Source organism: Tachypleus tridentatus, chromosome 6 (genome assembly GCF_004210375.1).
Source record: "Tachypleus tridentatus isolate NWPU-2018 chromosome 6, ASM421037v1, whole genome shotgun sequence".
NCBI lineage: Eukaryota > Metazoa > Arthropoda > Merostomata > Xiphosura > Limulidae > Tachypleus > Tachypleus tridentatus.
The window spans coordinates 139,728,833-139,744,894 of NC_134830.1; the positions used below are offsets into that span (position 1 = coordinate 139,728,833).

Genomic DNA, 16,062 nt, shown 5'->3' on the forward strand with positions numbered 1-16,062 from the left:
TATATTTCAAAGCTTTCCTAGACTTGCCGCTGGAGGAAGGAGGAGTCAATAAGAAAACAAATTAGACTCAGATGTGACAGAAAACGAATTTGATAGAGTATTTCAACAAGTTTAGCTCTCTTTACAAAATAATGTACTTTTGTCTAAGAAGATAACTCTCAAACCATAAGAAAGTTGAGTCAACCTTGCTGTTAATCCAAACTAATTTCGAATTACAAGAACAGCACGTGGAACACCTCCTATGCCATTCGTTGATGATTTCACACCTTTTGGACTTCCATCGGTGTAGATTAAAAACTCCATCTTAAAATAACTTCAAAATATTGATATTTCTTGCGATCACTCAATTACAGGCATACTTTCCGGTTTTAACCGTTAGAGGTCACCACGTAACGTAACTGAGGCTTCTTTTTTCTGAACAATGAAAACGTTCACATTCTAGAATATCGCTGTGCATAAAAGTTGTAATAAACAAAATTAGAGGAAGAAATGTCTAACATGTCTTACTAGAAATCTTAAACATTCTATCAAGTGATTCTTATCATCCACATATATGTCTTGTTTTTTATTATGTCAAAAACATCCTCCATGGTTTGTTTCAGAGCAAAACTACCTTGGACTGTCTCTTGTGGCTAGCGCGGGAAAATCGAGCCCTGATTTCTGAGTTGTAAGTCTCTAAACTTGGCACAGACCCGTTCGGTGACGAGGTTTTATGAAAAACAAAATACCACGCATATTCACCGACTTTTAAACGGTAATATATCCATTAAGGTTTATTAATGGCCAATCAGAAATACGTAGATCCTGTCTGTACTATCAGTTTGAAACTCGCGTGTTTCTAGCTTGACACCGACACTGTTTTCACTTTCATTACAGTGAAAATAAACTGATTTAGTCTTTTCCACCTTTACAATTATCGCTGCAAGATAAATTATTTAAATGCTAAAATTATGTAGCATTTGTTATTTAGAAAAGCTAGCGCATACTTTAGCTTCAGACTGAACGCATTAGTTATACTAGTCTCGGACTAAACGCGTTAAATACATTAGCTTCAGATTGAATGCGTTACTTACATTAGTTTTAGACTAAACGTGTTAAATACATTAGCTTCAAACTGCAAGCGTTAGTTACATTAATTGCAAATTGAACGGGATAGTCACCTTAGCTTCAGACTTAACGCGTTAAATACATTAGTTACATTAGATTTGAATTGAACGTGCTAAATACATTAGTTTCAGACTGAACGAGTTAAATACGTCAGTTTCCGATCGAACGCGTTAGTTACATTAGATTAGGACTGAACACGTTAAAGTACATTAGTTTCAGACTGAACGCGCTAGTAGTATTAGCTTCAGATAGAAAGCGTTAGTTCTCACTGACAGGAGAGCGCAAAACAATCGAACCATAAAGAAAAGGTATTTCACTAAACGGTGACGGAACAAATGATAGTCATTTATTCGCGGAGAAATCGATAAATTCGATGTAGCAGATAAAGCTGAGTTCTAATATCAACCAACAGATGGCAGAAAATTTTGCCGAGAATACCCTGTACACAGACTTGAAGTGTATTGTTACGAATCTCTAGAGCGAGAGAGGAATAGTGTACTGTTATGCGGTTGTAAAGACGTCATCTGTAGCGTTATGGAGAGTAAGAATATGTGGTTTGAGAAATAGAAGTCAAAGAGTCACATCTGAAGTGGCAATGTTTCTCAAGGGAATACTGCTACAACTCTGGATCTTTTGAAATCAGGTATATAACTGGATATCATCATTACTTTAAATCAAGATTACTAAACACAAGTGTGACAAGGTATTGTTCATTTGAGGCATCATGGGATATGAGTTTTCAGAGTTAGTGCCTGTTAGGTAAGCGACAGGTACTGAAGAATGGGGATCGTTGAATAAGTTCTCAGTTGTGTAATACTTTAATGGACCTGCCCCCATGGGTTTAATAATGCCTGTACTAAATATTTTATAACCAAGGATTTAACCCACAATAAATACGAAACAATATGTAGTTTTAGTAACCCTAAAAACTAAGTGGTTGTATTCTACCTTAAAGTTTGTAAAAACCGAAAACACCTGGTGTCAGTATCAACTGTTTAGGAAGAGCTAACGCGACATTGAAAATTTTTCACAGAAGGTTAATCGGAACATGCGAGGAGCTAAGATAAGTCCTAATGTTATACACGTGTGCTTGGCAGTTTTGTTTTTCTTTTCATAAATGTTATCATTTCAGAAACGGTTTCTTTCCAGGAAATAAACAAAATGGGGGCTGCGCAAATTCAGTTTTGCTGATAGTTCTAATTGGATGAAATAAATCAGACCGTAAAACAAGACAGTTGGTGACATTGAGCTTAGTTGTTCGAGAAGCAATTGAAGAGTGGCGGAATGTAACGACTGGGTCATTCGGATTATAGATTTGGTAGAATAAATAATGTTTTGTTTTAATTACTAATATTTAAATTCCACTTAAAAAACAATTAAATTAAACCTTTGTGTAAGTCTTTTTTTACTCCAGTTTAACAAGAGTTAAAAATATATGTTCATTTTTATCTGTTGACTAAACAGAAACCTGGGAAGATGCTTCAGTTTGGCACAGAGCATTCATCACCAGAAGGCAGTGCAAGATCGGCAACTCGAAGGAAACCTTATGATTTCTTTTCCAGTATATTTCGGTATAAAACTTTTTTTTTTAATTCTTGGTTAAAAATTAAGTTACAATATCTACTTCTTTTGTTTTGTTATTTAGTATATAAGTTTAGCTCAATTAATACTGCCATTATCCTGGTAGTGGTAAACCGAAACATTAATAAATGAAATAAAAAAACAACATTGCCTGAATGTTCGGTATCAGTTTAGAAACATCCCCAAGAAGTGAAAAATCCAACTTGAAAATATTTTCAAATCCCTGGTTTAAAGTGAGTTATCTGTAAACAACGGATTAACTTTAAGTTAATATCAACAGCGTATAACCTACTTATGTAAGAAGACATCTGTTTACCAGAAACATCTGATTATTTGTATTTTTTCCTAATTCAAGAAAGAAAACAAAGGACCCAGAAGCTAAACTGACAGATACGAGCGAAGAAACATCCGAATATATTGGTACACAACCGAATATTACCCCTGATAGTACTGATTTACTGCCGATCTGGGAGGAGGGGCAAAAAAAACAGCCATCAACACTGATTGCGTTCCATCAGCCACACGCGTTTCTTCAACAAGAAAATACTCCAGCAGACGACATGGTGGCACTTGAGTTGTCCCGCCAAGACAATCCAATTCTTCAGAAAAGACTCTTAACTCACGAAGATAATGAGATGGTTTCAGATGATACGTTCATTCCCCTTTCCGAATCTGACCAAGAAATATTAGTTCAGAACAAAGACAAGAGAAAAGACGATGCATTAAGTGCAGATGATTTTCATTCCCTCCTAATTCGCAGTCCACCCCCAAAATTTGATAATGCAGTGGTCCAGTTCAAGTTTCCTGAAACAAACCAATTAGAAATCAACTTGTCTAGTCTTAGTGTCTCTACTGGTAAAATACGTAAATCAAGAGAATTGGTGCCCTTGGTCAAAGAAGGAAACATCTTTTGTTACGTAAGCCTATCTTTAAACTTGTCTAGTCTTAGCATTTGTACTGGTAAAAATACGTAAAACAATACAATAATTTGCTTGGTTGCTTTGCGGCAAAAATGTCAAACAACCAACTAACAATTAGAGTAAAATTTTATTTGTCTTAAGCGCAAAGCTGCACAAAGTGTCATCTACGCCGTGCCCACTGCAGGTACCAAACACGAAATTTAAGCATTATAAGTTTTCTACATATAAAAGGATTAAATTACTTGCTTTAAGTTAAAATGAAAAAGAAAATAAAAATACCTTGGTTTAATAAGCAGTAAAACTCTTCGTTTATATGAAAAAGACATTCAAATAACGCTAATACCTCAATGCAGAAAACATATTGGTGTTCCAAGTTGTCTTGGAAACCAAATGTTTAAAAACTATAAAAATTAGAACAAGTTAATCCATTTCTTCGGCAGTAGAAATATGTTATTTTCGTCAGTCATATAAAAATCATGGTTACTAATACAAACATAACAATAAATCTAGATCAATACGACTGATTATGTCGCATAACCTGCATAATAATTATGATTGCATAACGAATATTCTAGAAAACTGGGAGATGCACGTGCTTTCGCTCCACTCTGTTGGTTTGTTTTTTGAATTTTGCGCAAAACTACACGAGGGCTATCTGCGCTAGCCATCCCTAATTTAGCAGTGTATGAGTAGAGGGAAGGCAGCTAGTCATCACCATCTACCGCCAACTCTTGGACTACTCCTTTACTAACGAATAGTGGTATTGATCGCACATTATAACGCCATCCACGACTAAAAGAACGAACATGTTTTGTTTTGATGGGTATTCGAACCCGCGACTCTCAGATTACGAGTCGAGTGCCTTATCCACCTGGCCAAACCGGCGCTTCTAACTTCGACTTATGCACAAGAGGAAGATGGAGGATGCGGTCAACAGCATCATCGTCCACTCTTGGGCTATTCTCACCTAACAGAATAATGGGAAATGACCACTACATGCACCCAAAGTGAGGATTGTGAACCGTTAATCCTTGGATTCACAATCTGGACAGGTAAACCACAAATAACCAAAACTTGTAGACGTGTGTATAATAAGTATCAATGTGTTATTAGTTCCCTTCTTAATGTTAACGCTTCTTTCTTCTTTTAATCAAGTGATAGAAAATGAAATAGAACTTTAAAACAAAGAAACTTTCACGTTCGGAAAAGTATTCACGTTATATATAATTTATGGTAACGGAATATAGCGTTGCGTTACATTATTATACGAACATGACCTTGTGTTATATCGTTGGTCAGATTATTGTATGAACATAATCCTGTGTTACAGCGTTGTTTCAAATTATTTCATGAACGCGGTACCGAGTTATAGCGTTGAATCAATTTATCGCACGAAAGCGGTCTCGCGAAGCGCCTCCCACGGAGCTAAAGTCAGGCGAATTTTGGAGTCTGGGAAATTAAAAGCTACATTAGTGTTCAATATCTAATTAATAAAAAGCCTATAGTCCCGTTTTATAAACGTCCTGTCGTAGATAAATACTTCACTATACTTGTTATAGCTTTTATATTGATTAAAGGCGTAAAAACCTCAAGGTGGTTCGTTAAATGCATCTCATCATATTATATCGCCAAACTGGAAGCAAGAAAGTTACTAACTGAGGAAGTTGCTGGATGACTTGCTTAATATATCACAAAAATATACGTCCATAACAGAAAACAATAAACTTTGGAACTGGCAAGTGAAGCTAGTGGAAAGGTAAACAGATATTGGGTTATGAAAATTAGAGAGTAGATAGAGATAGAAGGATACAAAAAGAGGTAGATAGAGAGTGAAAACGATACGTACAGAGAAGAAGGGAGTGAGTGATAGAGATACAAAGAGATAAATACATTTATATATAAAAAGAAAGAATGAAAGGCATAGATAGACACAAAAAGACTTTTTCTGCTAAGTTTGCGCGTGTCAAATATTGCATGTAAACACCGAAACTTTTTTTCAAAATAGAAAACAAAACTTTGTATTGGTTCCTATTGATTACCAACGTCGAACAAACTTGCCAAAGCACGAGAATATCATGCAGGCTTGGCTGACGCACGCAGAGCACGAGTCAGCTGGTGAAATTATTACATTAGCGAGGCTTGTAGCAGGTGGAATGAATCTTGTTCATGGACAAGTTGCAGGTAAGCTTATATCATTCAACTAAACGATGTATTTGAGAAACTACGACAACGTGTTTTCTCGTAATTTACAGGACTGTCATATTTTTCTCTGATTCTTTCGGCAAATGTGCAAGGAGATTGCTTTGGTTTCAATTTCGCGTAAACCTACACGACGGTTCTTTGCGCAAGCCATCCCTGATTTAGCAAGGCAGCTAGTCAACATTACCCGTCATCAACGTTTAGGATACCCTTTTACCAAAGAATAGTGGGATTAAGCGTCATATTATTAACACCCCCTGTAGCTGAAAAAGTGTTTGGTGGGACGTGGACTTGTGGAAGGATGCATCTATTACTAACCAAAACACCATTTATTTTATATATACGGAAAAAAATAGCTTTCAGATGTTCGACTGTTAAAATAATTTATTCAACGACGTAAGAGACACAAGACTTAAGTCGAAGAAACTGAAAATGTGGCGATGTTTGACTACAATCTTATAAATACTGTTTAAGATCCTAAACGTTTCGCTACGTATAAGTACTCCTCTGAAATTTGTTTTATTTGGGTTTCAGTTTTGCACTGTTTCTAGCCGATCTCCAAATCCCTTCCACTGTTCAAAACAAAACAAAAAATATGCCAAGGATTTAGGCTTAAGATTTTTGTCTTGTCTTCCGTTACTGCTGAAAAAAAGTAAAGTTTTCCCCCACTAGTTTATAGTTTTTATACACACACATGCATATATATTGTATTCTTTGCCTTTTAGTTTGTTTTGTTAATTTAGTTATATGTATATTTTTATACTTATATTTATATACGTTTTTTATATTATGACATGTACTTTCTCAACAGTTAGGCTAAACTACAAAAAATGGGTTTTGGGTTGCTTTACTTCATGGGTAAACTTTCTTTCTTATGACCTTTGTTTTGAGCCGGACGTGGCCTAGTAGCTTGCATACCCGGAATGTGAACTCAAGAGTTCAGAGTTCGCGTCCCGTAGCCTAAAAAAACTCGTTTTGCCTTTTAGGACCGCGGTACGCTAAAGGATAAACGTTCATACAATAATAACTCAAGAGTTGGCGGTGAGCGTTGTTAACTAACTAGTCTATCAGTTTAAATCAGGGACAGTTAAGTTGTGTAGTCTCAAAAAGAAAGTCTAAAAATGCAGATACAAAATATTTTGTTTTCGTATCTAAACCCTTATTTTGTGTGTGTGCCTGCATATAACTGACGAACCGCCGGTCCGATTGTCACAACACTTATCATATACCTTCAGAACTGTCAGAGGAATGATACAAGAGGGTTGGTGTTCAGATTTATACCTCCATATTACCCTCGGAGGTTGAACTGTTACGCTAACCACTGTCTAACCTCGTCTTGATATGGTTGAATAACACATTTTATTGTTATTGTTTGGGATATAGAAATTTTTTTTCTCAGATTTCTCGAGTTTTATGGCTACAAACGTAACTCTGAGCCACTGAGAGGCATGTGTTATAATGCTTATATGTAATTCCCCGTCTCTTTTACACGTAAGGCTTACAAATAGAGATCAAATCTAATGAACGGTGTACACCTACCGGGTTTCATGTCCAAATTATTCGAATACTCCTATTACTAAGGTAATGTTATTCTTCTGTATATGAGACTAATGTGTTGAGACTTGTCTCACACTATGATATGGCTGGGCACTTCCATACCGCTGCCATTTTCTGTCAAAACCTAGAACTGTCTCTTTGTTTTACGTCATGTGGGAAGACTAGAGTTGGGACTAAAATTATTCACCAGTCATTTAACGCTAGACGTGTGAATTAGTCATAGTTCTTTGTAAGATCATACCTGACACCAGTTGATTATAATAAGAACAGAAAGTAACGTAACTATGCGAATTATAATAAAAACAGGATATGACGTAAATATGTGAATTATAATAAAAACAGGATGTGATGTACCATATGTTTATAATCAAAACAAAATATGACGTACCACATGATTATAATAAGAATATGAGGTGATGTAACTATAAGGATTATAATATAAACAGGAGGTGACGCACCAGGAAATAATAATAAAAACAAAAGGTTACATAACTATGGGAATTATAATATAAACAGGAAGTGACATACAGGCAATTATAATAAAAATAGGAAGTGACGTAAATACACATATTCTTCTAATCAAGGTCAGACTGTTGTAGACAGATCTATAAAATGCCATATACGTGAAGTTGCATTTCGATTTTTTGAAAACGACGCTCGCTTGTTTTCAATAAACAACTTAGTAACTGTGCGACAATTTATTCTTTTTTATTTTATATGAAATATATCATATACGTATGTAGTTCTTCCAGCACTTTTATACATTATATAATTATCGTTACCTTGATTGTTTAAACTTTTTACATATCATTTCGCCTCCCAATAGCACAGTGGTAAATCTGAGGACTTAGGCTACTAAAACCAGTGTTCGATACATGTGGTGGGCAGAGCACAGATAGCCCTTTGTGTAGCTTTGTGCGTAACAAAAAACAAACAAATGTATCATTTCTTAATTAATTTCACAAGTTTGTTTAAACTGTACCATGTCTGTTTTGTCATTTTGTTCACACCTGGCCCGGCATGGCCAAGCGTGTTAAGGCGTGCGACTCGTAATCTGAGGGTCGCGGGTTCGCATCCCCGTCGCGCCAAACATGCTCGCCCTTTCAGCCGTGGGGGCGTTATAATGTGACGGTCAATCCCACTATTCGTTGGTAAAAGAATAGCCCAAGAGTTGGCGGTGGGTGGTGATGACTAGCTGCCTTCCCTCTAGTCTTACACTACTAAATTAGGGACGGCTAGCACAGATAGCCCTCGAGTAGCTTTGTGCGAAATTCAAAAACAAACAAACAAACAATTGTTCACACCGTAAAGAAATATCGCGTTACTTGTTAGATGATAAGAGAAATATGGATAACATAAATCGAAAACTGGAAAAACGAAACACAAAGAGCTGGAAGACATATGAAAATGGAGGATTGTCAGTACATGTTTGTTATTATGCTATATAATTGGCTAATTGTGCTATGCCCATCTTGGATATCGAAAGCAATTTTTTTACGTTATATGTAATGTACAGCTATATAAGTAATAAAGTCATATATACACCAGAATATATTTTTTTATGTCAAATCTGCCAAGTGTGGGTACACAAGATATACGGTTCAGTACCTGCCAAGTGTGGGACACATTTATAACTATTAAGATTCTTTCCTGGAGTTATCTGCGCACTGGATTACTTTGTAACGCCCGTGACAACATATGGTAATAAAGAGTATGCGATTTTGGGTAAGTTTTTTAAACTTGTCCAAAAATCACTCCGTGGTTCAGAATACTAAATAATTAATATCGCTAGTTTTATCACCGGCATTTGATAACATTTGAACTTGAACAATTCAGGTACTCGCTGTTCACTTTTTTTCCAGAAAGGAATGCCAGGTGACTAGTCGTATGACTGATGTTCACATTTATGTGATCTTGACACTGGTTAGTAGAATGTGTGAAAAGATCCATGATGATGACAAGACCACAAAGACTACAGCTACACGATATGGAGAGCAATTGGTCTAGTAAAAACAAATCAAACGCAAAAGGTCATGGAGGAATTGCTACAAGTTTCCCAATGTGCGGTTAGACTCCTTTAATTCTATCACTACAGTTAGCCGGGCATCTGGACAGATTATTGTTGACCACAGCTAAGTGCAGTTGGTGGGTCTCTGCTCTCTAACTCAATCAACAGCTCGGTGCAGTAGTTAGAAGAAACAACCAGTGTGTGTTTATAACCGCAAAGTTTCTCCTCTTCAGTATGATGAATGATATCTAAATTGGCCAAATCATAAGCAAGTTGATGTCTTTTTCTAAGATAATTCACACTCTACACAGCAATTAGATATGAGACTGAACCCTCCTGGAGAGTGGACAGACCCAGACCCGGCACTAGTTTGATGAAAGGAAAGAGATCCAAGTGATAGTGGTAGCACAGTAGGAAGATAGATATCAGCACTAGTGTTGGTCAGAACTGATATGAGACTGAACCCACCTGGAGAGTGGACAGACCCAGACCCGGCACTAGTTTGATGAAAGGAAAGAGATCCAAGTGATAGTGGTAGCACAGTAGGGAGATAGATATCAGCACTAGTGTTGGTCAGAACTGATATGAGACTGAACCCACCTGGAGAGTGGACAGACCCAGACCCGGCACTAGTTTGATGAAAGGAAAGAGATCTAAGTGATAGTGGTAGCACAGTAGGAAGATAGATATCAGCACTAGTGTTGGTCAGAACTGATATGAGACTGAACCCACCTGGAGAGTGGACAGACCCAGACCCGGCACTAGTTTGATGAAAGGAAAAAGATCCAAGTGATAGTGGTAGCACAGTAGGAAGATAGATATCAGCACTAGTGTTGGTCAGAACTGATATGAGACTGAACCCACCTGGAGAGTGGACAGACCCAGACCCGGCACTAGTTTGATGAAAGGAAAGAGATCCAAGTGATAGTGGTAGCACAGTAGGGAGATAGATATCAGCACTAGTGTTGGTCAGAACTGATATGAGACTGAACCCACCTGGAGAGTGGACAGACCCAGACCCGGCACTAGTTTGATGAAAGGAAAGAGATCCAAGTGATAGTGGTAGCACAGTAGGAAGATAGATATCAGCACTAGTGTTGATCAGAACTGATATGAGACTGAACCCACCTGGAGAGTGGACAGACCCAGACCCGGCACTAGTTTGATGAAAGGAAAGAGATCCAAGTGATAGTGGTAGCACAGTAGGAAGATATCAGCACTAGTGTTGGTCAGAACTTTCTTCTGGTGAATGATAATCACCATCGCGGTCAATTGGCCAACAACTTTCTGGAAGGTTTCTCTCCCATCACCAAAACTTTGAACTTCGGTGATATAATTAACTGAAGCCAAGTTTAACATCCAATTCTGCATTTATCAGTGTGTTAAAGAAATTCCACCCTTCCTTGTAGTCTGTGTTCACAAATTTGCAGCAAAAGAGATAGAAAAAGGAGCCATATTGACTCGTATATTCAACGAGTTATTTGTTTTAAGAATGGCACAAGTGTCCGATTATATCTCTTTACAAAACATTTGTAAACATGGACTCTACTAATGGACACTTCTATTAAGATCACATAACCGCTCATTAGATTTCTTGTAATTTATGTGTAAAAACGAACTCCAGTTTGTCACTGACGTTGTTCAATAACGTAATTGGGTCTTGTTACAGCTAAGATACAGAAAATTCTGACTGTTTTTTAAGACATGGTATAAATAATTTGTGAAGTGTGGTAATATACAAGATTAAGGCAGGAGAAGTTGGAATAGTTGTATCATAAACATCGTACACACCAGTAACGTTTGTTTGTTTTGAAGTTAAGCACAAAGCAACACAATGGGCTATCTGTGCTTTGCCCACCACGGGTGTCGAAACTCGAATTCTAGCGTTTTAAGTCCGCAGACATACTACTGTGACACTGGGGGCTAGCAGTAAAGGCCACGATGTTTGTTTATTTTATTTTCGCCCAAAGTTACACGAAGGCTATCTGCGTTAGCCATTCCTAATTTAGCGGTGATAGACAAGAGGAAAGGCAGCTAATCATCACCATTCACCGCCAACTCTTGGACTACTCTTTTACCAAAGAATAGCGGGATTGACTGTCACATTATAACGTCCCCACGGCTAAAAGGGGCGAGCATGTTTGGTGTGACGAAGATTCGAACCCGCGATTCACAGATTATGAGTCGCGCGCCCTAACTACCTGGCCATTTCACGATGTTTTCGTCATTTAAAGCATAAAATCATTAATTCTACCATTTTGTACATGAACAATGTGAGTATGTAAGTGTTACTAAAGAAAACACAGAACTAAAAGGTTTAGAAGTGCTACGTGATAGTTGGAGGGGGTAAAATTAATTATTTGTTACTTTTATTTTTAGATTAATAAAGGGCTTCCTCTTTACAGCCTCTGGAATGATAAGAATTATGTGGTTTATCCCTTGTTCCCTTTACTCGTTCCTACCTTCGTCAAAATTGTAAAAATAAAAATAACGTCATGAAAAGAATTCATTCTTATTTCTTAACTTCTCGCTAGGATTCAACTACCACATATATACTATTAAAATGACTTGACTCCAGGGATCATTGTTTAGTGTAGTAGACTGTCACTGACCACTACCTAAGATTAAGTGTATTGTTGGATTAGGGTGAAACACTAAGTCTGAACTGAAAATAAGGATGATGGGCGGGTAGTGTTAATGTAGAAACATAATTTTTAATTTACAGTAACGATTATTTCTTTAAGCCATTGATGAGGGTATAAAAACTGGTCTGGATGAATTCCGTAAGTCACATGTTCAATGGTCTTTTGTTACACTACCTATTTACAAATTAAGCCTATAGAACGTTATTAGAGTCCCAAGGCAAGTGACATTGATAGGACCCTCAATCAGTGACGTACTCAAAACCCTCTTCTTATACCCTCAAAATACCCACTTTCTCGTGCATAAAAACTATCAACAGCTACCAAACGATAACCTGATTTTCACTTTCCTTGTTGCGAGTTATGAAGTATTGAAAAAACTGTTTCAGTTTTACAACTTAATGGAAAACAGTGACTTTTAGGTCTTTACAGTAGAAACTACCTATAACATATTATTAAGTGTTAACAAGCGATAATTCACTGTTTAATTACATATTTTAAGTGTTTATACGTCAAAGTGTTTAGCAATAGATGAGAATGTACTTGTTTTTATCGTGTTTTTTATCCTATGTGTATCGGAAACAACCCACCATAGTTTCTCTCACTATTACTCTCCCCCCCCCCAAAAAAAAAAAAAAAAAACACACACACACAAAAACAAAAAAAAACGTTTGCCTTACGATGCTTGAGAAGTACCAATTTTTGTTAACAAGCCTCTTCCCTTTTAAACATTGTTGCTGGGGTCGATCTAAGTTTGGATCGCTATGCCTATCCTGTACATTGGACGAGTACGTTAACTAGTTATCCTTTGTTAACAGGTTCTTAACGTTCATTCTGTTTTCAAAACTCTTTAATCAGAATTTTGTATACACATTTTATCAACGCCTTAATCACAAGTCCAATAAAAAAAATTAACTTAATAAAGACGAGACAGGATCGATATATACGTAACCCACGTTTTTAATGTTACGAAATGTAGCGAAACAAGAAAATCAAAACAACAAAAACCGCAGAACTAAAAACTTGTATGTACTTCCGCATGGACCTAAGAAGCCTCCATGTCAATTTACGTGAAGATCCATCCACACCCTGCAAAGTAGTTGCATGGACATACAGTAGACAATTGTATTATATTTATATATACGATAGTATTATTTTCTGTACAAGAAAAGAATTATTGGGATTTAAAATGGAATAATTATGTGAAAGAATTAAAGTGATAAGGTTCATCATTTTTTCTCTACACTTGTCTGGAAAAGTCACTTACTCACTTACTTTGATAAAAATTCTTTGAAATAGTGAAAATTTGATTTACTCCATAAATATTTATATAATGAATTAGGCAGCTTTGTAAGCACAATAAGTTTCAGTTTTGCTCAGCCGATACCGTGAAACAGTCGTTGCTAATACTGAGACGTTTTAAAGGTTGTTTTAAATGGGCGATTTTTTGGCCACCATTCTATTTTATCACGATACCTTATATTAAGTACTACCGTATTTAATGATAGGCCCGGCATGGCCAGGTGAGTTAAGGCGTTCGAATCCCCATTGCATCAAACATGCTCGCCATTTAAACAGTGGGGGCGTTATAACGTGACGGTCAATCCCACTATTCGTTGGTAAAATAGCAACCCAAGAGTTGGCGGTGGGTGGTGATGACTAGCTGCCTTCTTCTACTCTTACACTGCTAAATTAGGGACGGCTAACACAGATAGCTCTCGTGTAGCTTTGCTCTAAATTAAAAAAAAAACAAAGAAACTTAATGGTAAGTTAAGTCATTTCTTTAAGGAACATATCTACTAAATATTTAAAATAGAAATCTGTATTTTTTTAAATGGAAGTTTTACAGTTTTACTAATTATTTCAAGACAAATTTATTTATATTGTTGCTGTATTTTGAAATCCATTAAGAATAAACTCTCGTTAAAAAAATTAGTCTTAACTCTCAAGGTTTTCTTCTTTTTTAGTGAAACACCTCATTAGTTACGTTATAAAATATTGTGCAAGTTTGATAACATTTATTTCAAACTGGAATATCCCTACACGCAAGACGAACATTATGCCAGTTAAAAATAACACAATGCCACGTACTGGACATGATCTTTATATATATATATATGTTCGTTCCAGTGACACATTTCAAACAAATTAATATCAGTCTTTAAATACAAATTCGTGGAACTCAATACATACGAGAGAATCTCATATTAAAATGTTCGCAATAAAAGTAAAGATCTTACAAGTAACAAAAAGTATCTTTTATGATTTTGGGGGAAGGGGTGTCCATTACCAGGTAAGATATTCCTGAAGGGATTGTTGATGGCTGCCAATGGTGAATTGAGCTAAAGAAAATGAAGTTCATTACAGTAAAATAAGAAGCACAAAGCTAAAAAAATCGTGAGCTAACCATGATATTAAAACAACTACGACAGCGGTCCCATTTTTTCAAACCTTAACTGATTAGTTAATTCTTTTACAAGAAATAAAGCGTTTTTATTTTAAAACAAATTCCACTTTACTAATATTAACATAATTTTTACAAAAGCCAATGTCCCTCTCCAATGGTTTAATGGTAAGCTTTAAGGCTTGAAACGCTAAAGTTCTGAGTTTGAGCCTCAGGGTGTATGAAGTGCAGATGGCAACTGAATAGCTAATATTAAATTATTATTAACTTTACGTAGAGCAACAATATCAAAAGTCTCAAAACATAACGGTTAACAATGTCAAAATGTAGTTCTGATTCATTCTCTTCTATCATGACTTCATATCCGCTGTGGTTGTCGCGTGATGTGCAAATTTTCATATTAGAAATCGAGTCAATATAACTCACCAAGCCCTCTATTATTACAGAAATAATCAACGTATGTAATAGAATAAATAACCAGTACTTTCTGTTGTTATTTTTGTATGAGCAGTCAGTTGTAGTATATTAATAACTTGTGAGTTATAAGTTAGGCCTATGTTACACAGACTCGAACTTCGGTCTCCGTGACAGTAGGAGAGTAAAAATGACATTGATTAAGGGCATTAATAATAATGGACTGTGATAACAAAAAATTATACCGTTTCTTATATAATATTATAACACAAAATATCGGGATTCGTTACCTGTGACGGGTACGACACAGATAGCCCACTGGGTAGCTTTGTGTTTAACAACAAACAGGTTTATATGTATATATTTTTCAGCTCCGTATAAATACCAGCAAAGTAGCTCTTTCGCATTTTGCATTACTGGTACCACCATTTTTACTGATGGCAGAGACATCATTATTGGTGCCATTGTTTCTGGAAACGTTTCTGACGGTGCCATATTTACAAATGTCATTCTTGCTGGACATTGGCCAGTATGGCTTTGTATTGTAAGTTCTGCATAGAAGTAAGCGTAGAAACTGTCTTTTAGTTTGTTTCAACGTAGAACGTTTTTTTTTTTAACCCTTATCAATAGTGAGCTAGGTTTTGACTTTAATACAGTTTTTAATATTTTTTGTATAAATTATTTTCGTTTGCTTGTTGGTAAGTATAAAGTTACATAATACATTTGTTTGTGTACTGTCTACCACTGGTATCGAAACCCGATTTGAAACGTTTTAAGTTTATGTGAAACCTGTAGTAATTTGAGCTAAAATATGCTTACAGAAATAGGTGAAATTTCCTGTCTCAGGTTTAATACAATAGTTAAAAAATGGATAAATTCGTACTATATTTGATTTACACAAAAATGTTTTTCAAGCTTTCACCTTTAGAGTCATTGGAGAAAAAGGAAGCTAAGCCTCTCAAACCTATTATGTCAAAATCTGGAGTTGGAGTACTGGACTCGGGATTCAAAGAAATACTGGAATCTCAAAAGCAGAAATTATATCTTAGTAAGTGTATGATATATGTCCTAGTAATGAAATAGAAATCACCGATCGTTGGGAGTATAAACTGAAATCCGTGATTGTTGCCTATACTTAGAAACCTGTGATTGTTAGGTTAAATTTAAACACTTGTGATTGTTAGCCTTTATTTAGAAACCTGTGTTTCTTAGCCTTTATTTAGGAACCTG

At 36.1% G+C, this 16,062-nt stretch overlaps 1 protein-coding gene across 2 annotated transcripts in view; it reads left to right on the forward strand.

The window, feature by feature from the left end:
- Positions 1-16,062, forward strand: part of LOC143253826 (uncharacterized) — a 45,333-nt gene that overhangs the window by 23,030 nt on the left and 6,241 nt on the right. Inside the window, exons 1-4 of one of the 2 annotated variants that reach the window (XM_076508243.1) lie at positions 1,489-1,750; positions 2,572-2,678; positions 3,044-3,605; positions 15,748-15,880. In XM_076508243.1, coding sequence (XP_076364358.1) covers positions 2,584-2,678; positions 3,044-3,605; positions 15,748-15,880 — 790 coding nt within the window. In that variant the 5' untranslated portion in view covers positions 1,489-1,750; positions 2,572-2,583. Of the gene's footprint in view, positions 1-1,488; positions 1,751-2,571; positions 2,679-3,043; positions 3,606-15,747; positions 15,881-16,062 lie in introns of those variants that run through there. The other variant, XM_076508244.1, reaches the window with a different exon arrangement.